The sequence below is a fragment of the Clarias gariepinus genome, chromosome 10, assembly GCF_024256425.1.
Source record: "Clarias gariepinus isolate MV-2021 ecotype Netherlands chromosome 10, CGAR_prim_01v2, whole genome shotgun sequence".
Taxonomy (NCBI): Eukaryota; Metazoa; Chordata; class Actinopteri; order Siluriformes; family Clariidae; genus Clarias; species Clarias gariepinus.
The window spans coordinates 25234340-25256740 of record NC_071109.1 but is presented as its reverse complement, the minus strand read 5'-3'; the positions used below and the strand labels follow the sequence as shown (position 1 = coordinate 25256740).

The window sequence follows — 22401 nt, the reverse complement described above, 5'->3', positions numbered from 1 at the left end:
TAGCACAGATGCTCAGATATAGACCTTGGTAGAGGCCATAGTAACATCCATATGAATGACAGGAACCAGGATTTGGAAAGTCCCAGCAGAACATTGCCCAGAACATCAGTAATCGCCAACATGCCTTCTTCCCATTGCGCATCATGGAGCCATCTATCAACCCAATATGTGATGCCCAGGCATCTAAAAATAATCCACCATACCAGGCCACCTTCTTTCCATGCTGTTTGGCTAAGGTCTGATGTTCATGTGGCCCATTGGATAAGCTTTAAACAGTGGACAGGTGTTAGCATGGTGTAAACCCCCCCCCTTTTAGCCATCGCAGTGTGATGCTTGGTAAAGTCTCTCGTATCCTTGTGCTTGCCCGTTTTTCTGAACTGACTGTACACTCAATGCCTATCATACAGGTGTAAATATAAGAAGATAATCAGTGTTATTTACTTCGCCCCCCAGTATTTTTACTGTTATGATAGATGGGTGTGTGTGTGTGTATACAATCAGTGCTTATCAGTGCTTTCCATTCTAGTCTACTGTCTCCCCAGTCACTGCTGTGTAGGTGTGAACATATTACATCAGTTCATTTGTAACTGCAGTGCAAGCGGAAATAGACGACCCACTTGTGATTTGTATAAAAGATGATGTGCAGGGATTATTTTATTTGCTTATTTTTGATGGTGGTCTGAGGGTGTACCTGTAGCTTTTCTTAAATAAATTCTATAGGCAGAAAATGGATCAATTTTGACTCACTCTCCTGTAAAAGTCAAAAATATACAGTAAACACAGATCAACCATAACATTATGACCTAATATTGAGTAGGTCCCCTCCCCCCCTAAATCTAGTTAATGTTGGAAGCAGCATAAGGATTTGAATGACTTTGACAAGGGCCAAACTGTAATGCCTAGAGGACTGGGTCAAAGCAATTCCAAAACTGCAGATTGTGTGAGGACCAACCTGTGTTAGGTTGCAGTGCCAAGACATACCAAAAGTGATCCAAGAAAAGAAAACCAATGAACTGGTGACGCGCTTATAGGCTGCCAAGGTTTATTGATTGATGCACATGGGGAGGAAAGGCTGGCCAGTGTAGTACGATTTAATAGCAAAACTACTGTAGATCAAATTGATGAAAAGGTTAATGCTGGTTGTGATTGAAAGGTGTAAGAACACAGTGCATCACTGTTATGGTGGCAAAAGAGTGGAGGACCTACTCAATATTAGGTAGGTGGCACAAGTGTAAGTGTACAGTATATAGTGGGGTAGAGGGAAGTCTGCAGTTTACAGACCTTCCATTTTAAACAAAGCCAGGATCAGGTTAGTGTGTTACCTGGCAACGGATCTCTCAGCGCTGATTGGACGATGCTGACCACGAGAGAGAGAGAGAGAGATGGTCTTCAGACTTGACTTTCACGAATGTAAACAAAATTCAGCTGACATTCAGCTTTACTGAAACACTAAGCGAATTAGCCCACGGTCAAATACACTACCTGTGTATATATATATATATATATATATATATATATATATAAAACACTAACCTTACGGTAACGAAACGGGGAGCGGGATAACAAGCGGCTGTTATGAAGCGCGAGCCGCAGCCGGTTAAACGGGAGAGCTAGCTTTAGCTTTAGCAAACCTGCCTCTGTTAGCCGCAGTGCTAGCGTTCCGGAAATAATGGAGTCGGTCGGGTGAGTGGCTCACAACCGCATTTCACTCAGTTTAAATACGTAATATAAAGTTAGGTAAAATAATATTTATAATAATTATAATAAAACACCCACGCACAAACCAGTGCTCACTTACAGTAATGAGATAACACGAGACAGAACGCACCGTTAGCCAAACTAGCTAGTGGTGTTTATGATGAGGACCAAGTCAGCAGAAAGGATTTAACTTTAGCGCTGTTTTCATCAACATAACACAACGTTAAATACTTTCCAGATAGACATTTAAGTAATTCTGATGGTTAATGAGATACTTAACCAAACATTTTCTTAGAGCAGTTTGCACTTAATGACGCTACATTGAATGTCAAGAAAAAAAAAATCAGCTAGACATTTTGGAAAACACTTAGTTAAGTTGATTTAGTGGTTGTTTAAAGACTTGGCAACCCTGTAGTGCACTAACTATGAGTCTGGGAAATTAGCCAGAACATTATGAACATTAAGATGATTGGACTTGCTCTGGCCCAGTCATCTAGCCATTACAATTTGTCCCTATTTAAAGTCACTTAAATCTTTACGCTTGCCTATTTTTTCAGTTTCCAACACATCAACTTCAGGGACAAAAAGGTTTACTTGCTGCCTAATATATATACTACACACTTCCAGCCGCAAATGTAATAAAATTGTAGCTAATGTGAGAAGGGCAAATTGTAATGGCTAGACAACCGGGTCAGAGCAACTCCAAAACTACAGCACCACTCTTAGGATGTCCCTGGTCTACAGTGGTCAAGACATACCAAAAGTGATCCAAGGGAGGAAAACCGGTGATCATGGGTGGCCAAGGCTCACTGACGCACATGGGAAGGAAAGGCTGGCCCATGTAGTCTGATCCAATAGAAGAGCTACTGCCAAATAGAGAGGTGTCAGAACACACGTCATTAACGTTATAGTGGCACTCAATATAAGGCAGGTGGTCATAATGTTATGCCTGAACAGTGTATGTTTTTGCTTTTTTTTTCTCCAGCTAACCCAAGGTTTAATGATTATCTGCTTGGTAAGATCAAGAGCAAGCAAAGCAGACCATTAGGACTAGCACTGAGATGTGTTTATCTTGATGCATGTCTCTTTTTGAACTTGTAAATCACCTTCTTTCCTGTAAGTTGTTCACCTTATACTTTATCTTCTAAAGAATGTGCTTCTTATGCCCAAATCTTACCTTTGCATCAGTGGATACCAAAGATTGATGCAGGCAGCTGTTCTCTGATGACTCGTGACTGCAGTCACTCAATACTTCAGGCCTGGAGTTCTTGCAAACAGCTTTGTACCTAAGCCTCCAATAATGAAAGTGGACTCCATGTTAACATTTTAACTTTTCTTTTATACTAAACTTCCAACTTGCTAACACTTAGTATGACTGCTGATCAATCCCTGCTGTCCAATTTCACCCAAATGAGGTTGGGTTCCCTGTTGAGTCTGGTTCCTCTCAAAGTTTCTTCCTATTTCCATCTAAGGGAGTTTTTCTTTGCCATCATCGTGCTTAGCTTGTTCATCAATTTTCTTTTTAAATCTGTAAAACCTCTTTGTGATAATGGTCATTGTTTAAAGCGCTGTATGAATAAAATTGAATTGAATTTGCTCTTTCTAAGAGTTGCTACTAAAATTAAAGGTCATGACAAATTTGACAAACTGACGAAAACATCGGGCATGGGGCAGTGGTTGAGGTATTGGATTAATGATTAGAAGGCTCAGGTTCAAACCGTTGTATCTTGTATTCTTGTAAGAATCCAAATGTTCGTCACCGCTGCCTCGCTCATTAGGGAACTAAATCTAATCTACATCCCGATTTCTGATTTCGGGGAAAAAAATTATATATAAATAAAAATGTGTACAACCTCATCCCATGTTTATTTCACTGCCAGGAGCCAGGCTCTGTCCGGGATGGTGTTGGAGTTGGACGAGGATGGGAGAGAGCCAGGGATGCACACCTTCAATCACATGCATATGAGAAAAGCATTTCGGATCATGAATGACCTGAGGAGGTTTGTGCCTGGAATTAAGTTTGAATATTTAATATTTCACGGTTTAAGTTGAGTGGCATTGTGGGGAAAGCTCTCCACATGGTCACATTTTGGCAGAAAACTCTAGAACTTTGTTGATCTATCTCTTTTAAATGTGTCTTACCTAAATGTAAAGTTACAGCATTTTAAATTCTGAGTCTCGAGAACTGTGAAATGGAATTAAATGAGCAGTTAAAGGTTTAAGTTAAATAAACAATTTACACAAAAGATATCATTATGGATAAAGATTTATTACCAAATTCTCATAATGCTTAAATTTTACTCTTGTTTTGATTATCCGCATCATTCACACCTTACTCTGTGATCATGTGAGGTAAAAATTCACTCATAGCATTTAAACACGGGCCTTTTTGTCACCTGTTAAATAGACTCATCTCTGTTTATACTGACATTGTTTTGTTAGTTAAATATCTTTATTATGAAAGACTTTGTATTAGGCAATTTAACATTTAAAATTTTGTCTGTTTTAAAGTGTCATATGTACAGAATGTATAAGTGCTGTTAACTGTTTTAAGAAGGTGATGTTGCAGGAGTGTTACAGACATTTAGGTAAGCAATAGCTGATTATACACCAAATTTATTAGGTCTTATTAGTCTATGACGCGTCTTTGGAAGGAAACTGGAGTAGCAACTCTGAACCTAAAAAGAAAGAGAACATGCAGACTTACCTGCACATGAGATTCAAATCCTAAACCCTGGAAATACAAGCAGATAAACACTACGCCACCATGCTGGCAGGCGTCATAGTGGAGTTAAAACATGATGTTTGATTTAGAAATATCACACCCATTTATTTATTTATTCTATTATTTATTTATTCTATTATTTATTTATTTTTATTTTTGTGGCGGTGCCAGTATTTAATTGCAGCAAATATATGAAAGGTTTTTCTATACTGTTGATTATGTCTTATTACTGTATATGCAGTACCGCTAAAAGGTTTGGGATCACTTTCTAATTCCATGGTCGTTCCTGATTTTAATTTTTTTATGCATTGTAAAGCAGTGCTCAAGGCATCTTGAATATGCAATAATCTTTTTTGGACAGTTGAGATGCATCTGCTAGTCACGATCTGTAAAGCCTTGCCAACAGCTCTAGAACGAGGTGCTGTTAGCTGTAAATAAACTTGTCCTCTGTGTTAACCCTAATCCCTCTGCAGGGATTTTGTAAAAAAAATACTTATTAAAATAAAAAAATATATACTATGGTTATTTTTATAACTATAAAAATATTTATTTTTAAGCAAAAAGTAATATCTTTAAAATTGTATTTTGTTTTATTTTTGCATGTGAGTGCAGCAGGAAGATGCTTTGTGATGTGCTGCTGGTAGCTGGTAAAGAGGAAATACCTGCCCATAAAGTGGTCCTGGCCTCCTGCAGTCCCTATTTCTGCGCTATGTTTACAGGTTTGCTTTTTTTTAAGCAATAATCAAATATAAACACACACACCAAGATTTCCAGAGATATTCACTGATTAAATAAATTCTATTAACTTGATTAAAACGTGTGATCTAAATGCTTACTCAATTAACCCAAGAGTACATTCTGTACTTAAATACTTAAATTTGTTGAGAAGTGTTTTTAGTATGAGTTTAAATGATATGGCAGCTGATATTGTGTTCACTGTGTTCAGGAGATATGAGTGAAAGTAAGGCCACATGTATTGAGATAAGGGACATGGATGGACAGACTCTCAGGAAATTGGTGGATTATATTTACACAGCAGAGATCGAAGTAACAGTGGACAATGTGCAGGTAGGTTAAAACACGAGGCTTTTTGTAGAAGAGTATATGTCACTACTGCCATCAACTGCCTGTTTTTCTGTTGCCTGTGTTGGAATGTGCTTGCACTTTCTTTATCTTCTCCAGCTAAATCTCTGTGAGGTTCATGCATTTCCTCTTATTTTTTACTGGAGGAAATGTGGAAGAAGCAAGGGAAAGTCCTGCTTGTGTTTACCACTATTGTCTTTTGAGCTGATGGTCCAGGGAAGTGAGGGGGATATCAGACCATGTTGAGGGATTTTGGGGCATTTTGTTGATGTTAACAAAAGGAATTGTTTAGCACAGATACTGTGGTTATGGAGAACAGGATTTCTAAAGAGACACATGCTATTTCTGTGAACAGTGCACTGGCACATAAATCATAATCTGTAGCTTATTATCCATCACTGATCTATGAAATGTGTCTGGACAGGTGCTGCTGCCGGCAGCCAGCTTACTGCAGCTAATGGAGGTGAGGCAGGTGTGCTGTGAGTTCCTGCAGGCCCAGCTCCATCCCACTAACTGCTTGGGTATCCGTGCCTTTGCTGACCTGCACACCTGCACTGACTTGCTCAGCCAGTCCCATGCCTACGCTGGTGAGTTGGAGCACAAGCGTGTCTCGATAAATCCGGAGAGAGAGTGTGTGTGTATATATAGTAATTGCGTAACCTGTGTAAATGTGGTGTTTTGTGCTATTCAGAGCAGCATTTTACAGAGGTCATGCTAGGAGAAGAGTTCTTGGGTCTTTCCCTGCAGCAGGTGTGCAGTCTCATCTCCAGTGATAAGCTGACTGTTTCCACGGAAGAGAAGGTAACCGTTATTTTCAACCTTTTATCTCACCAGTACTGTGTAGTCTGTCTGTTTTTATCTATCAGTAATTACTTCCTCAAACTTCCTGACTAACCATTAAAACATTTGAAGGCAATGTTTGAGGCATATGATTTGCATATTTTTATACAGCAATGGACAGAACAAACCACTTGTATAACGGGTCGGTTTGTGGGTAAAAAAACAAACTATTTTTAAGTTTTTTATTTCTTGTGCTAAGTGAGATATCTGTATAAGTCTAATTCTCACAGGAACACAGTTAAGCCAAGTTTTGAAATTACTTCCTATTCACTATTTTCACCAGTTTTCACTAACAAACCATTACCATTTAACCACCTGGCTAGTCCCGAAACAACTCTGACTTATCGAGGCATAGACTTCATAAACTTGATAGATGCTTAATGAACCTCTAAGTCCTGTAAGTTGCTCGGCAGGGTTCAGTATTGTGTGTCAGGGTGCATTAAACTGTAACTGCCACTGCTATTAGGCAATCCTGTTACCATGAAGGGTATACTTGATCTGCAGTAACGTGTAGGTAGTCAGTGTAACATCCACATGAATGCCAGGTCTCAAGGATTTTCAGGAGAGCATCATCCAGGTCACCATACTGTCTCCACTGGCTTCCTCTTCCCCGGTTAATAAATGCACCCGGCCATCCACATGATGTTAAAGAAATTACGACTTTTCTGTCGGTTCTGGTCGCATTAGTGTAGAGCATGTGCTAGTCTCAGTACCAGATCCCTGTCAGGGTTGAACACTTGATTTGTTCAGTAAATAGATGCCTGAGGTCTGTCAGATCAGCAGCCTGCTGTGGAAATGAAGGAGATGAGCCGTGTGTAAGTCGGAGGCCTCACACACCATTTGCTGCTCTCTCCTTCACCTCCCACATTAGCGTTCACACATCGAGCTGCTGTCAGCTGCTGTTACTGTAGATGCAGTGCAGTGTCAACACGAGCAGGTGATACAGTGTAAAGCATTCTGCCAGCCTATTTTTCTTCAGTAGAAAGAAATAACAGGTTTTGCTTTAAATTTTTCCCCCTCAGGTGTTTGAAGCCATGATTACGTGGATAAAGCATGATAAGGAAGCACGCTTAGAGCACATGCCAAAGCTCATGGAGCATGTTCGCCTGCCACTGTTATCTAGAGATTACTTGGTTCAGGTAGGCTGGTCTATGTTCTGCTCAGACTGTTTACATTCATTTTGTATTGACTTTATTTTAACACACATTTCTTACCTTTTTTTTTTTTTTTCAATGTTCATTGTTTAATTCTTTTGGACCCACTAGTTTATTCCCGGTTTGTTGTGTGTCTGTTTAGATTGTAGAAGAGGAGGCTTTGATAAAAAACAACAACACATGTAAGGATTTCCTTATTGAAGCAATGAAGTACCACCTGTTGCCTGCAGACCAGCGGCACCTGATAAAGACAGACAGAACTCGGCCACGCACTCCTGTCAGTCTACCTAAGGTGTGAGATAATGTGTGTGGTCTTCTCTTTCTAAAGATATGCTCTCTCTTATTACCTGCTCACTCAGATGCAGGTTTTTTCTTCTGCAACGCAAATGAAAATACACTTTCTTATGTTTACGTCCTATATTTTTCCCTCCCATCACATTGAGTTGGTGTCGGAAAAGTGCAATAATTAAGAATAGTTTTCTATTTTTTCCGCAAGGTGATGATTGTGGTGGGAGGTCAGGCGCCTAAAGCCATACGCAGCGTCGAGTGCTATGATTTTCAGGAGGATCGCTGGTACCAAGTGGCTGATCTGCCTTCGAGACGCTGCCGAGCAGGTATGTATCATCTTAGTGCCTCGTTCTTAATGTTCACTGCTCACACTTCTAACCCTCTGTGTGTGTGTATAAAATGTCTGTGTGTGATTTGTACAGGGGTGGTGTTTATGGCTGGTAAGGTTTATGCAGTCGGGGGCTTCAATGGTTCACTCCGTGTGAGGACAGTGGACATGTATGATGGTGTGAGGGATCACTGGAGTGCTGTTCCCAGCATGCAGGAACGCCGGAGTACACTGGGAGCCGCCGTGCTGGGGGACCTGCTGTACGCTGTTGGGGGATTTGATGGCAGTACAGGTACAGCTAGATTTCAATAACCATTAATGTAATAGTTGATAAAATATCTTAGAGACAGCTTACAGAAAACGTATCGAAAAAAATTTCCTCAAGGGGGAAAAATAAACCAGGGTGGCACGGTGGTGTAATGGTTAACACTGTCGCCTTGCACCTTCAGGGTACGGGTTCGATTCCCAGCCAGTCTCAATTCCCGTCTGTGTGCATGGAGTTTGGAGCATTTTCCACCCGTGCTTTGTGGGTTTCTCCCACAGTCTAAAGACATGCAGATTAGATTAATTGGCGTTTCCAAAATTGAATCAGTGTGAGTTTGTGTATGTATGTGTGCCCTGCGATGGATTGGCACCTTGTCCAGGTTGTACCCTGCCTCCTGCCCAAAGTCCCCTGAGATAGGCTTTAGGCCACCCGCAACCTTGAATACAGGATAAAGTGGAAGAGTCGATGAGTGAGTGAGAAAAAAAAAACAAGGTTGTGGAACACGCCTGAAAAAAAAAACATTACAATACATTACATGGCGCAACCCTTTTATGGATGTCAGTATGATCTCTGCTTGATACAGTTATTAGAAGCAAGAGATACTTGCCTTTTAAATTTAAGTTTCAGTTCTGATCCGTCAGGTCACATTCATCTAATTCCATACCTAAATGTCTATTGCAAACGTGTGAGTGTATAGCAAAAACAAAGCAAAGGCCTTTGCTATTCTAATACAACAGTGAGGGACAGTGTACACTACATTACCAAAATACTCCTAGAAATCTAACTATCACACCCATATATTAATTTTCTGCAAACTTTTGCGAAGCTGGAAGCACACAACTGTATACAACATCTTTATATGCTGTAGCATTATACACTGCCTGGCCAAAAAAGGATCCCATTTCAGAAGGGGAAAATTATTGGATGCCATTAAGCAAAGAATCAATTAAAGAGCTTTTAATTAACTGGTACTTGGTTTAGAATCCAACACATTGTCAAAACCTGTAAGGAAGTTGCTGAACTGTCAGCTGTGAGGGAAAAATATAAACGTGAATGGTGATCACTTAAAAACTTGAAGTTGCTTAGTGAAAAAAATCAATAGTAAAAACCACTTGTTAGTGAGGCTGATCAAAATAGGTTTTTAGGGAGCATAAAGATTGGACTGGGAAAAGATCATGTGGTCTGACTGACCCTATTACAGAGCAAAGTGCACGTCAGCAGTTAGGAAGTGCATGAAGCGAGAGAAACAGGAACTCTGACTGCACCCAAGGCCTTGTTTCCCAACATCAGTGCCCAAAATGATTAAAAATTAAAAATTTTTTAGGAAAAGTGGTGGTTAGCAAATGTGTGTTTGTGTGTGTGATCCTCAGGTGTGCATAAACTTTTCAGATTGTAGTTCATGGTAAACAACTGTTGTTTTAGGTAAAATAACTTCCAAGATATCCCTGATTATTAGCTGCATCTAAATATTAACATGTCTCAGCTAAACATTCTGCATTTAGAAGATGTGTGAAGAGCATAGCAAAGAATTGGAGCATGAGTAAAACGTCTGTATTAGTGGCAAAGTGGATTATAAGCAGCAGGTAGATGCACAGCCTTGATTTAGGTTTTCTATTACAGAAAATGCCAAATGTGATGATGTAATATCTTTGTGTATGTGTGTTGTGTGATAGCTGGTACATGTGTAGGCATTGCTACACTCCCTCACTCTCACTCTGATCTTTTTTTTCCCCACTAGGTTTAGCCTCGGTGGAAGCGTACAACCCTAAGACTAATGATTGGGTTTTTGTGGCTCCTATGAACACCAGGAGAAGCAGCGTGGGGGTGGGAGTGGTGGACGGTAAACACTCTTGCATTTCACATGCTTTGTTAAATACACGACTAAATTTGGTTTCAGCATTAGTTATGAAACACTGCTTTGTTCCTTATCTCATTTCTTCACCATACAGCACTGCTTCTAAAAGCTTGGCAGCAAATCCAAGGACTTTCAGTTTCTTACACTTGTGCTTTTATCTTGTAAAAATAAAAACTAGCCCAAACAGAAACCTGCACAGCCTACAGTGATGCCAGGGTTTCGACTTTGTCATTATTGGCAACATGCTCATTGATTGATTGTTTGATTGATTTAGATTTTGTCAATAATGTTTTAATTTCACCTAGTGTTTTTTTTTTTAACGCTGTAATAAAGATTAAGAGACTCTCGTAATACAAAAAAATTTATTTGGTAGCTCTTAGAGACCAGCAACAATAAAGATAATGTAAGAACAAATCAGATAATTGCACTATAATATAATAATATAACCAATGGAATATATGTGCAGTGGGATTTGATGGTGCAAACTTATCATCAGAAGAAGAAAGTACTGCACAAAGAGGAAAAGGGGTGGGTAGACAGCTTGGGTTGTTGCTGTTTTTATTTTTCAAGGACTTCTTTCAACTTCTGTTAGAAATTTGTAGAGGCATTGTTAAATCTAACACTTATTCACGATAAAAAAAAAAATCTGCATCTTGTTGCTTTAAAAAGCACAGTACGACTTTTGAAGGAATTAAACATGAATTATTAAATAACACGCCACATTTTACCTGTCAGGGCAAACAAGTTGATGCCTGATTATACTGTACTGTATGTACAGTATGACCATAGTAACAAACAGCCTGTCCTGAGCAGGTCCTCAAAACCTACTAACAAGAAAATAAACATTCCTGCAGTGTAAATTTGCCTTATGAATACACATTTAATTTAATAAAATGTGCGTGTTTTCAGGTAAACTCTATGCAGTTGGGGGTTACGATGGTGCATCTCGTCAGTGTCTCAGCACTGTAGAGGAGTATGATCCGGTCGCTAACAAATGGGACTACGTAGCCGACATGAGCACCAGACGCAGTGGAGCAGGTAATGAACTGAATCTACATTCATTTGTACTGTGCTGCCACCTGCTGACCCTTTAACCGGCATCCTAAGCTTCACATAACATAAACATTGTTTACTGTGGTTTGTATGTGTCTGTGTGCACACGCAGGTGTAGGAGTGCTGAATGGGCAGCTGTATGCGGCAGGGGGACACGATGGTCCACTTGTGAGAAAGAGTGTAGAGGTTTTTGACCCTGCTACTAACACCTGGAGGCAGGTGTGTGACATGAACATGTGCAGAAGGAATGCAGGTGAGCAGTTTCAGGAGAGTGCATAGAAATAAATCACTAGGATGAAAAGGTGCATTAAGCCAGGGAGTAGTTACAGCACCTCATACTGCATCTACACTACCAGTCAAAAGTTTCTACTTTTATATAACTTCTAAATCCATTTCCTTTCCTGATTTGTATTTTATTCGTCGTAAAAGGCGTCCAAAATATACAAAAATCTCCTTCGAACTGTTGATATTGAGATCTAAGCTTTCATAACAGCTCTAATCTGTTTGTTAATTGGTGATTTCTGAGGTAAACTTTTCCTCTGCAGCAACTTTGAGGTAGGTTTTGGTCTTGCTTTCCTGGAAAGGACTTCATGAGAGCCATGAAGGTGGGTTTTATTATGGTGCTTGATGGGTTTTGAAAAAATCCAGTATTGCTCTAGAATGTAGAAAATAAATCCAAACCTTTTGACTGGTACTGTATATGCAGGTGTATATACAAAGCCGAACCTAATGAACAGCTTTTTTTATATTAAAAATAGAGATCCAGAGCTTAATTAGTTTCTGAATTTTATTTCATATCCCCGACCATCACACCAAATAATCTCCACTGGATTTTGAAGCATGGTTGTTTGTATTTTCAGCTACAAAAGCGTTAGTAAGGTTTAGGAGGCCTGGGGTTCGGTCAGCATTACTGATCATACTTGGCTGCTTGGCTTTTTACTGATGCAAACAAGTTTTGAGCGGCTCGGGGATGTTCGTGCAACTTAGCTACCGTTTGGTTAGTTAGTTCGTTCATATGCCGAAAGTGGTTTGTATGCTAAAGCAAATTTCTTCATTCGACATTTCAATTTTAAGTCAAAATTCGTAAGGAAGCGCATTCATATGATGTGGTTCCATTATATATTGTAGCTATTATGAAGTTTCAGATCGATTATTTTCCAATACCATTAAAAATTTCCACAGAAAGGTATATTTCATTAGGGTTCTGTAGAGGGCTGTGGCATTGGTGTAATTTTTTCTTTTAAGCCTGTTTAAAAAAGAAAAATCTTAGGAATGATATAATACTTCTATGACTATTGAGGAAAAACAAGAAATGTAACATTTATGGAAACAGTGTTTTCCTGTATGCTTTGTATTCTTTCATGTCAAAAAAGTTCTTAACAAACTTAATATGTTTGTGTGTATCATGACTTGTGCAGGAGTGTGTGCCATAAACGGGCTGTTGTACGTTATCGGTGGGGACGACGGCTCATGTAACCTTTCCTCAGTAGAGTTCTACAACCCTGCGACTGACAAGTGGAGTCTGATTCCCACCAACATGAGCAACGGACGCAGCTACGCAGGTGAGACCCTTGCTGCAGTATGTTCATTCTCTGTAGTCTACACACTCTGTGCTTACTGGTCTGTCTTTCATTTCAGGCGTGTCAGTTATCGACAAGCTGTTATGACTAAACGCTGTGGTGAGCAGGAGCTTGCGGACTGAAACGAAGGGCCGAGGTAGACATACCATCATTTAAAGCTGTTCTGTGGGAGGAGTGTCTCTCTGCCCTGGTCACGCTAATGCTGCGCTCACCATGATGGTGCGGAAATCGTGCCGGATCGACCACTAAAATGCCCTAAAAATGTGCCATCTGCTTCTGCTGATTATTGCAGACCTCAAGTCATCAGTAAAAACGGGGTAAAAAAAGGCAGGGTTTAAAGGGCTGGAAGAATGAAGTGAAGCGGTCACTCAACCTGGCACGCAGATCTAAACAGCAGTATTTAAACTACAGGTACAGAATGTACCGTCTTTCTGCTCTACTACTGATTAATAACTATTGTCCTTGGTGTAGTCTGTATCCTCCTCCATCATCACAGCCTTCAGCATCACTTAACATCACTACTGCGAACTGAACCAGCTCGCACCATTGAATATCATCAGGTAAACCTGTAGCAGGACAAGATGGTATTCTGGTTATTTTCCTCAAACTCATTTTGAAAAAATATTCTTTACTCTTGGAAGGAATAGATGTACTGTAGAAGCAACTCTTTACAGCAATTAATTAATGGGAGCATGGTCGTAGCCAGCTGCTTGTGTGCCATAACGTGTTTTAAAAATTTTGTTTTAAAAATCTGTGCTGGGACACAGAGAAACAGGTCGTTAACACTACTGTGCCAAATGAATGTCAATGCTATTATCAGGCAGACCTGTTCACTAATGCACTCGAGAAGCCAGTTTATTAGGTGCACCAAACGTTTACGTGAACCGAGATAAATGTCACATGACCAAGTATTAACTACAACGTAAGAAGACATTCAGAAGAATGTACTAGATTAGGTATATCATGCATTAACTATCTTTAAGTGAAGTCACTGTTGAAAAGGTCAGGAATAGAAACAGTGGTGTCGAAATATACCGAATCTGGTAAATGCTGAGATGACAGAGGTGTCAGAATGTGCAGGTGTATTTTTTTTTTTTTATCATTTTTGTTTTTTCTTTTTGTTGCTATGCTGATAGAGGAAATGGAGCAATATGCTTTTCTGCATTTTAAAGTTAAAGCAATAAGCAATCCAAAGTTGATAAAATGATTCTGTTGAACAATTCACTACAAAGGAAAGGACAAGGTGGAGAAGGCAGGTGTCATTTTTTTTTGGGGGGGGGGGATAAAATAAAGAAGTCGCAGATTAGCATTCTTTGGTGCAATACACTTTTCACCTCTGTCTTCTCAGCAGCAGTGTCAGCATTTCTTCAGCATATTAGCGACGATCCTTAGCAGAATTTCTGTTCTTTTCAGCACAGCCTTTAACATTAATAAACTCCGACTTTGTAGTGTGTTTTGTTGCTTTCACAATATCATCAGACGTTACAGGGATTTTAAATGACTCCTTGTCACTGCATCGTATTTATATTAAGCCAGAACTGAACCAACAGGTAAAACAACTGACACTGACGAAGAGGCTAGAAAGTGATAAACACATGTGATACATGACCCACACCCATTTTAGAAGCGCACACACTTTCCTGTGTGTCACCACTGTGCTAAGAACACTCCACACTACAAAATGTTTAGCAATGATCCCGTAGTGGTCACTTTTGCTACGCTTATTAATCGTGGAGCCTCAAAGTGATCGATGCAAGAATAATTAATCAGATAAAACGCTCAAGGGGGTGTTACTATAAGACTGGTGCAAAGGGCAACCAGTTGTGAATTTCAGTCTAGAACTCTGTTTCAGACTGATTTCTCTTCCTCTTTAAACATAATATTGAACTGTAAGCAGATTTAACCGTGCCAGCATGCATTTCAATGGCAATAAAATAAAATGTTTGTCTCTGTAAAGAACCGCGACACTATTGCAAGCACAATTAACATTTTTCTAACAGATGTATTTTCTATAGGAAGAGAACAGTCAGGAGTTTAAATACAATAAATGCAGCGGGGATTAAAGAAACACGTTTCACTAATAAGCTTTCTCGACAGTGAGAGAATGTTACATTCAATTTACAGGACATTTATTCAGGTTTAGAGCCGCTCTTCAAGTGTGATTACAAAAGCAATGGTTTATTATTTTTATCATGAAAGAAATCTCCAAATCGACTGATTCATTATCAGTATTGTTTACCATAAACAGTATTAAAATGCAAGTCCTGTGCGACTATGCAGTTAAAGCACACTTACTCTCACATTTGTTGTCTATACCATTTATCTGTGCCAGAGACACGGGAGGCCTGGAGCCTATCCAGGGGGACTCTGGGCACTAGGAGGTGTATACCATCGCAGGGCACAAGCACACACACACACACACTCACACTCACTATGGGCAATTTGGAAATGGCATGTGCATGTCTTTGGACTGTGGGCGGAAACCCACCAAACATGGGGAGAACTTGTACAACAACTCCACACACACAAAACCAAAGGCAGGACACTGAACCTCAACCCTGGAGGTACGAGGCCACAATGCTAACCACTACGCCACCGTGCCACTAGTTAAAGCTGCTTTTTCAGCCTGTAATAAAGATACAGTTTCAATGTTGGCTAAGAAAAACTGAATTGCGGTATTGCAGTGCAGTAGATCTCTGAACTTTTTCTATTTCAGGCTTGTGCCGGAAAATTGCTCAGTCAAAGAAAGGGTAAACCCATCACTCACAGTTGCTGTTCTTACAGGCAGCAAAGAGTGCAATAAGTCACAAAATACTCCTTTAACATGGGTTGAATTATTGGAACAGGTTGCGCTTGTGTCAGGACTGATGGTGACACCCAGATCTTGTTAATGCAGTTAGTATCAGTATCTGTATTAGCTGCAAATGTGTAAATGATGTTAGTGTGTAATCTGAACACTGGACTTTCATATCTTTCTTAAAGACTGCATCATTAAATGAACATAGTCTTTTCCAATGAAATGTATGTGCATCAAATAATAGGTGTCATAACAGTTCTGACCACTGGAGGGCAGCAATCGTTTAATCAGCAACATGGGAGTCATCAGCAAAATAAAAGACAGAAGCAATATTACCAGGTCTTCAGGATTGTTTTTTTCTCTCCATGTTTTAAACTGCTGCATTTTTCTTTTCTTTTCTTCCTTTGGTTGTTTTGAGTCGGATGTATTTAATTTTTACATTAGATTTTTAATTCCACAGTGCTGTTGATTTTCTCAATGATAACGCAACAGGCAGTGTTAAGTTTCTGTAACAGCAAAGCTAACCACAGGTTTATATTAATGCACATATTTTAATCAATTATTGTTTCGATTGTAGCAATAACAACTGGTGGACACTTCACTAAAAAGAATTTTTAAAAAGGATGTGTTGATATAGTGAAATATATGATGTGTAAAAGTTATTGTAACCGTTAACTCTAAAATTCTTTGTTCCTATTGATTAGGGAAAATGGGAGGCTGTTCATAGCTGCTAAAATATACAAGTAATAACAGGATTGAACCTGATTATTCCATGTCCTTAAATGTGACTATAAACTGATAAAAAAAAAAAGTGTTCCTTATTTTTTTTTATTATTCATAAATCTTTAGCAAAAACAGCATGCTTTACTATGTTTTATTTCTTATGTAATATTATATATTAATATTTCACATTCTGGTCACCCTAAAATCTGCCCAGCTACACATCGCCATGGAAACAACCCCCATATTGTAAAAAAAAAAAAAGATTTTCTCATGTGGACTTTTTCTTTTGTGAGCCTTTTAGATAACTACACATGATTGCAATCACAACAATTTTGTTTACAGTAAATGCAATAATAATAATAATATTATAATAGATGGTTAATGGACATTCCTTGGAAAATGAACTGTTATTCATGCTGCTTGCTTAAAAATAAATTGTATTATGTTACTTTCTAATCTTGTACAGAATTTAAGAGGGGTGTGTATTGTATTTTGTTTTATGCTGTTTTTTATTTTTTTGATGTCAGTTTTGTCAAGAAAAAAAGACATGTCGTAATAAATTTTATTCATTATAAGCATGTGAAGTAAGGACATTGTAAAAAAAAAAAAAAAGGCCATGGAGAAAGTCTCCAGGGTTTTCTGGTGAAAAAAAGAAATAGAAAAACCCTGATGAATGTGCCTGTTAGACATTCCCCGGCTGTTCAGTCTGTGCTACAAGGATGATGCTCTCCTTCTTATATGTAGTAAAATGCATTTAATTCTAATTTTAGAAAATATGTACCTAGTAAAATTACAAGAGTTGTTTTTTTTTTTTTTTTTTTGCCAAATGAATAGCAAGAGCTAATTTACTTACACTATGGTTTCAAAATGTAGGTGAAGAGTCAGTGGGTAGCAGCAGAACTCTATAACCCCACACACCTTCAACAAAAGCAAAGAGAAAAAGCCTCTCGCTTGCAGTGTTGCTTCCTTTCTCTTATGCTGCATTTCAATTACCTATCCAAAATCTTATTTATTCCTGGAAGGCTGGTGAAGACTCAGTAGTTACAAAGCACAGTATACTGTATTAGAAAAAATAAAATAAATAAATAAAGGAAAAGCATCTATTTAGGCACGAGTGTTGTCTCATAAGCCATTTATTGGAGATGCACACACCGGATGCAGACGTCGTCTCATTCCACTGATTAAAGATCTCGGTGCCTCGTTATTGCTTCTTTTTCATGGCACAAAAATTCAAAATACAGACATTTGCCATGCAACTTCACTACTGACACACGTACAAAACAAGCAGAAGTTTAGTTTAGGAACTACACTGTAGAGGTGGATCGTTTGAAAATGAAGGTTATAAAATGAGTACAAAATAATAGTCTTTAAAAACAAAAACAAACAAAAAGATTATCCACATGTAACTGTTGCACAGTAACAGGGGATTTACATGCATAAAAAAGTACCATCCTTCGGATAACAATTAGTGCCTCAATGTACAAGCAAATCTGAACAAACAAGTGGGCTGCATTCTCAGAATGCTGTGCAAATATAACTTCACTAGCTCCTACACCTTTCAAAAAAAAAAAAAGTTTTTTTACCTACATTCACCAACGCGTAGTGACTCGAGAAAAAGCCGAGTGCATCCGCCGACCTCGATTTCTCATCTAGCGCTTCTTCGGAGGAAGTTCGCTCTTTACAACTGTACACACAAACACCGATGACTCAGACTTGCTGTCAAAACAAGCGCCCGTTGTTTTCGCACTCGGCGCTCAGAGCGTAATGCAAACACATCAGCGGTGCCTTTGACTTTCGGGCTGCTTGCATGGAAACAAAAGTCTTTATAAAACATTTGATTTTAACTATAACATACAACTGCTGTCATGGGTTTCAGGTCAGTGATTAGTTTAACTGAGCTACAGTGTCCTCCAGGAGGAACAGTTAATCTCGACAAGTCGATGATGATGAGGAGGAGGAGGAAGTGACTTCAACAGAAAAGTTAAAGTCTCCGTGATGATGCATTACAGTCTTTCTTTAGATCAAGTAAAGCTGATGGAATGTAGGTTTCAAAACAAGTTCCGACTTTTCCTTCACTGAGGTTCGTCAGGATTTCAGTACAGCTGCACCGTCCTAGAGGACACGCACCACTGCTTCATGGCGTGACCTTCCAGCAGCCGGGCTGATTAACTCCGCTACGGGTTTAGCGATTATGTCCCAAGTGCGCTACATGACTGAGCGCAAGATGACCTATTGACTCTGGAACTTAACTTTCATTACATCAGCTTAGATTTTTAACACACTCGTTACTACCTCATTGAGTGTGATGTTTTACTCGTAGACTAACAAAACTTTTAATCTACAACAGTGAAGAAGTGCTATAAATAAATATACATCTAGTAGTTACACAGTACTTAGACAAGGATCTACGTGAGAAGGAATACTATACGATAGTCGAGCTTAAAAATGAGCGTTAAATTCTCTGGTCAGTCTGATCAACCCTCAGGTCGCTGAGGAGTCACGTATATTTTTGAACAAAGAAACAAAAAAAGAAAAGAAGAAAAAGAGCACCAACATGTTCTCCTGTTTATCTCGTTAGCGAATAGCTAAGAAAAAAAAAAAAACACATTCAAAGTATCATATCAGTAACTTCTATATCTAACGTGAACATCCTGTAACACAAACATAATGTGTACACACAGAGTCAGATATTTATACAGACACAGAATTCAGTCCAGAACACACAGTAAGTGTGTGTGTGTATCGTGTCCCCAGGGTTTGGGGATGTAGCTTTAATAAATGGTACAAGTCTGAGAAAGATTGCTGACTGGGGATGTGGTTGGAAGTTCTGTTCTTGGTGTCCACTCTCACACACTTTTTTGTTGAAGTGGCTTAAACGCCGAGTGTGTTCATCCTCTTCATGCTGAGGAGTTCTCACGACTATAATAATAATAACAAGAAAATAAATAAATCAAGCAGGCAAAACAAACAAAAAAAAAAAAACTGGAACAGAGAGAATGTCCTCCTGTTGAATCTTTGAATGTCGATTTGTTTCATGATGTGATGTAGTTGATGTGGTGGTGGTGGTGTAGGGGGTCAACGTTGCTGACGCTGCAGGCTGGATTCTAGATGGACTTGGATGAGTCCTGCTTGCTGATGAGGACCTCGAGCAGGCGCAGTTTGGCTTTGATGCGTTTATACTCCATGTACTCGTCCAACAAGGGCGTGCGGTCCTCCTTTTGTACGTTCCTAGTGGAAGAGCAGCGACGTGTGCTTTTAGTTCATGCTGAAATCAGCAATTCATTCATAATAAACACATAAGCAGCCGTGTAAACACTTTCCCAGAGCTGCAGTAAAATCTGACCTCTCAGTCTCTTAGGGTGGTTTCACATTAGGCACGATTGATTTGTACCTATGCACACTGAAATGATTTGCTTCCCTTTGCCCACTCTCAAGCTAGCTAGCACTCATTTTCTGTATTTATACCCTCCGATACAGCAGGTGGCAGTATGCACCAATTAGTCTTGTGAGCCGCCATTAAAGAAAAGAACAGAAGAAAGTGGTTAACCTTCACGCTATGCCTAATAATATTGATGTTTATGTAAAAACAAAATATCCAAAGCGATGCTTGCGTGTCTTCCTACTGTATCAGCTATGGCTGTGTAGGTCAATAGATGAGAGAATCACGGTCTACAATCACAGATTTTGAAGCATACGGACAATGGACTGATCGTATTCGCACTGATTAAATCGAACCAGACTTTTCGAACCAGCCCAAATGTGAAAACGCCCTTTTCATCTGCTGTGTGCGTTCATGTGTAAGTTCCTGTATGGAGAAACCTCTATCTCACCTTCCATTCTGTTTGTAGAACTCCTCCTCAAACTCACGGATGGTCTTCCTCAGCTTCTTCTTCTCTGCTCTGGCTTTCCACAGTTGCTCCAGGAGCTCAGGCCTGTGGAAAGCAGGAGAAGGAGGATGAGGAGGTGTAGTGCTCGTTATACAGCAAGTTTAGGTCTGATCCACTAATCTCAGGGTTTCTGCAGGTTTCATAATGTCAAATTTAGAACTTTTTAAGACTTTTTTAAGACCAATATAAATTAAATTTAAGACCTATATCACAGCATCAAAAACACCAAAGAAAATGCAGAATTGCAGAATCACATAGATTTATCTTTCCTGCACCTAAATGATTTAGCGATGTCAGAGTCCGGAAACATTGTCTAAAACAATTCACCGATTTCCTCATTCACACTACAGGACTGGTGTCTAGTCACGACGTAGGGGACCCAGAGCACTTCTGCTCTTAGCGTTGGCTCTGATCCAAAAGCGACATGGAGGTCTCTCACGGGGGTCGCGGAGCTGCAGTGTGGGCCTTGCCTAACGTTAGGCAGCATGGAGCCACCAGTTACTTGGCAGAATTGGCTGATGGCTGTCTTTGCTGAAGACCCTTCACAGCAGTCAGATGTTTCTCACTTTTTGCATGAGACGCTAGGGCTCGTACACCTAACATTCCCAATTTAATTGTTTTCTTGCATAATAAACAGTATGCTTCAAATGCATTGTTAGCAACTGGCCTTAACCAATCCTTATATTGAGTTTTTTCAAGCCAAGTATCGCTAAACTTGCACTTCCCCATAGTTAAAACGTAGACTCGGTTTTACATCTGTGATAACATACAATCCGTGAGAGACTCGGGCCAATAACAGAAAGCTGATTGGCTGTTGCATGTTGGTCTCATTTGTAGTCGTAATACAGCAAATTATATTTGGACTAGTGAAACAAAAAACTACAACACCACGGAATGTCCCAAGCAACAACAAAAACAGAAATAGAATTAAAATGAGCTTTGCATGAACATCGGAAAAATAAGACCTGTGAAAAAATATTTAAGACCTAGAACAGCGGATTTAAGACTTTTTAAGGCCTAAAAAATTTGTTTTTTAAATTTTAGAGTTTTTAAGACTCTGCGGAAAACCTGAATCTGATTGTGGATGTTCCAAGACTGTTGATACTTAATATGTTTAAATTATTTATGTTCACTAAACAAAAGTTTGTTAAATTGTTTGTTAAAAGTGTTATTACACTCACTACAAGCATCGCACTACAAGTTTTTTTTTTGTTTTTTGTTTTTACAAGAAATTTGTAGTAAGGTTTCTTTCATAACTATTTTTATTGACCTGGCTAAAATAAAACAAAATATTTGGTCATATGATGAATGATATTACAGTTATTTTTTTGTTTAGGGAATTCTTAATAGCATTATCAGATTTTAACAGTATTTTATTGGTGTATCACATGACTTCCCACAACCGAATCACAGCTGTATTGATATTATAACAACACTCATGCTTGTGATATAGCCGGTCACATCTGTTATTTTTATAAAATAATGTATTATTCAATTAATTGGGGGGGGATGACCTGGAGCCGATCGGTACATTCTGCAAGTACCTACACTCAGTACCTACACTACAGGTAATATGGAAATCTCGATCAACCTACAACTAGTGCCTGTGTGCAAAACCTGTGGGAGAAACTTGTCAAAGCATGGGGAGAAAATGCAAAATCCAAAGACGAGATTAAAACCCCCAACCCTGATTTGACGGTGCTAAGCCACTACACCACTACATGCTGCCCTGTGTATTTCTATTATTATTGAATCTGATTGATCTGCTTTTAATCAGCACAACATGTAAATACCCTTAACATTTTGGTTGAATCCTGCTTTGTGTGTGAACGTGGATCAGAAAGAAATGCTTGTGACTTTACTTTTACATATTTCAAGTTCAAACATACATATGCTTCCTACATGTGATTTACACAATATGTAGTAGAGTAGTAGTTTACACTGGAGTAACTCTTTCTATACATTAAATAAGAGGCAATTGTTAACAATATTTTTATTTTTAATAACAATAATGCAGTGAACAGCGCATAACATGCTGCTCATTTTCGTCTAAAAGGATTGTTGCCTTATCCACTTTAAGGCTTTAAGGTCAGTGACTCTCAGCCACTACAGGTGATTTAAATAA

General features: G+C 39.1%; 2 protein-coding genes across 7 annotated transcripts in view; one reads left to right on the top strand and one right to left on the bottom strand.

Annotated features, from left to right (window-relative positions):
• Positions 1-1406: 1406 nt before the first annotated feature.
• Positions 1407-17357, top strand: klhl3 (kelch-like family member 3). 3 transcript variants are annotated; one of them, XM_053505661.1, is made up of 15 exons: positions 1407-1683; positions 3579-3698; positions 5036-5142; positions 5370-5491; positions 5931-6093; positions 6198-6307; positions 7369-7485; positions 7643-7792; positions 7997-8114; positions 8211-8408; positions 10120-10221; positions 11146-11274; positions 11402-11542; positions 12708-12851; positions 12928-17357. In XM_053505661.1, exons 1-15 carry the CDS (start codon positions 1670-1672, stop codon positions 12954-12956), a joined length of 1764 nt encoding a protein of 587 aa, XP_053361636.1. In that variant the 5' UTR covers positions 1407-1669; the 3' UTR covers positions 12957-17357. The 3 variants fall into 3 exon arrangements, with proteins under 3 accessions (XP_053361636.1, XP_053361634.1, XP_053361635.1); XM_053505660.1 differs by lacking the exon at positions 1407-1683 and having other exon boundaries at positions 2276-3698; XM_053505659.1 differs by lacking the exon at positions 1407-1683 and having other exon boundaries at positions 2273-3698; positions 7997-8408.
• Positions 17358-17504: 147 nt separating this feature from the next.
• Positions 17505-22401, bottom strand: part of fam13b (family with sequence similarity 13 member B) — a 44676-nt gene continuing 39779 nt past the window's right edge. For all 4 annotated transcript variants that reach the window (XM_053505654.1, XM_053505655.1, XM_053505658.1 and 1 more), the window contains 2 exons: positions 20220-20321; positions 17505-19617 (listed from right to left, as the gene is read on the bottom strand). In XM_053505654.1, the coding sequence (XP_053361629.1) occupies positions 19494-19617; positions 20220-20321 (226 nt within the window). In that variant the 3' untranslated portion in view covers positions 17505-19493. The remainder of the gene's footprint in view (positions 19618-20219; positions 20322-22401) is intronic.

Bases quoted from the DNA above. Each gene is read 5' to 3' on its own strand.
- klhl3 (XM_053505659.1), top strand. From the start codon at position 3,541: ATGTGTACAACCTCATCCCATGTTTATTTCACTGCCAGGAGCCAGGCT. The intron at 3,699-5,035 runs GTTTGTGCCTGG...ATGTGAGTGCAG, and splicing joins ATCATGAATGACCTGAGGAG to CAGGAAGATGCTTTGTGATG. The intron at 12,852-12,927 runs GTGAGACCCTTG...CTTTCATTTCAG, and splicing joins CAACGGACGCAGCTACGCAG to GCGTGTCAGTTATCGACAAG.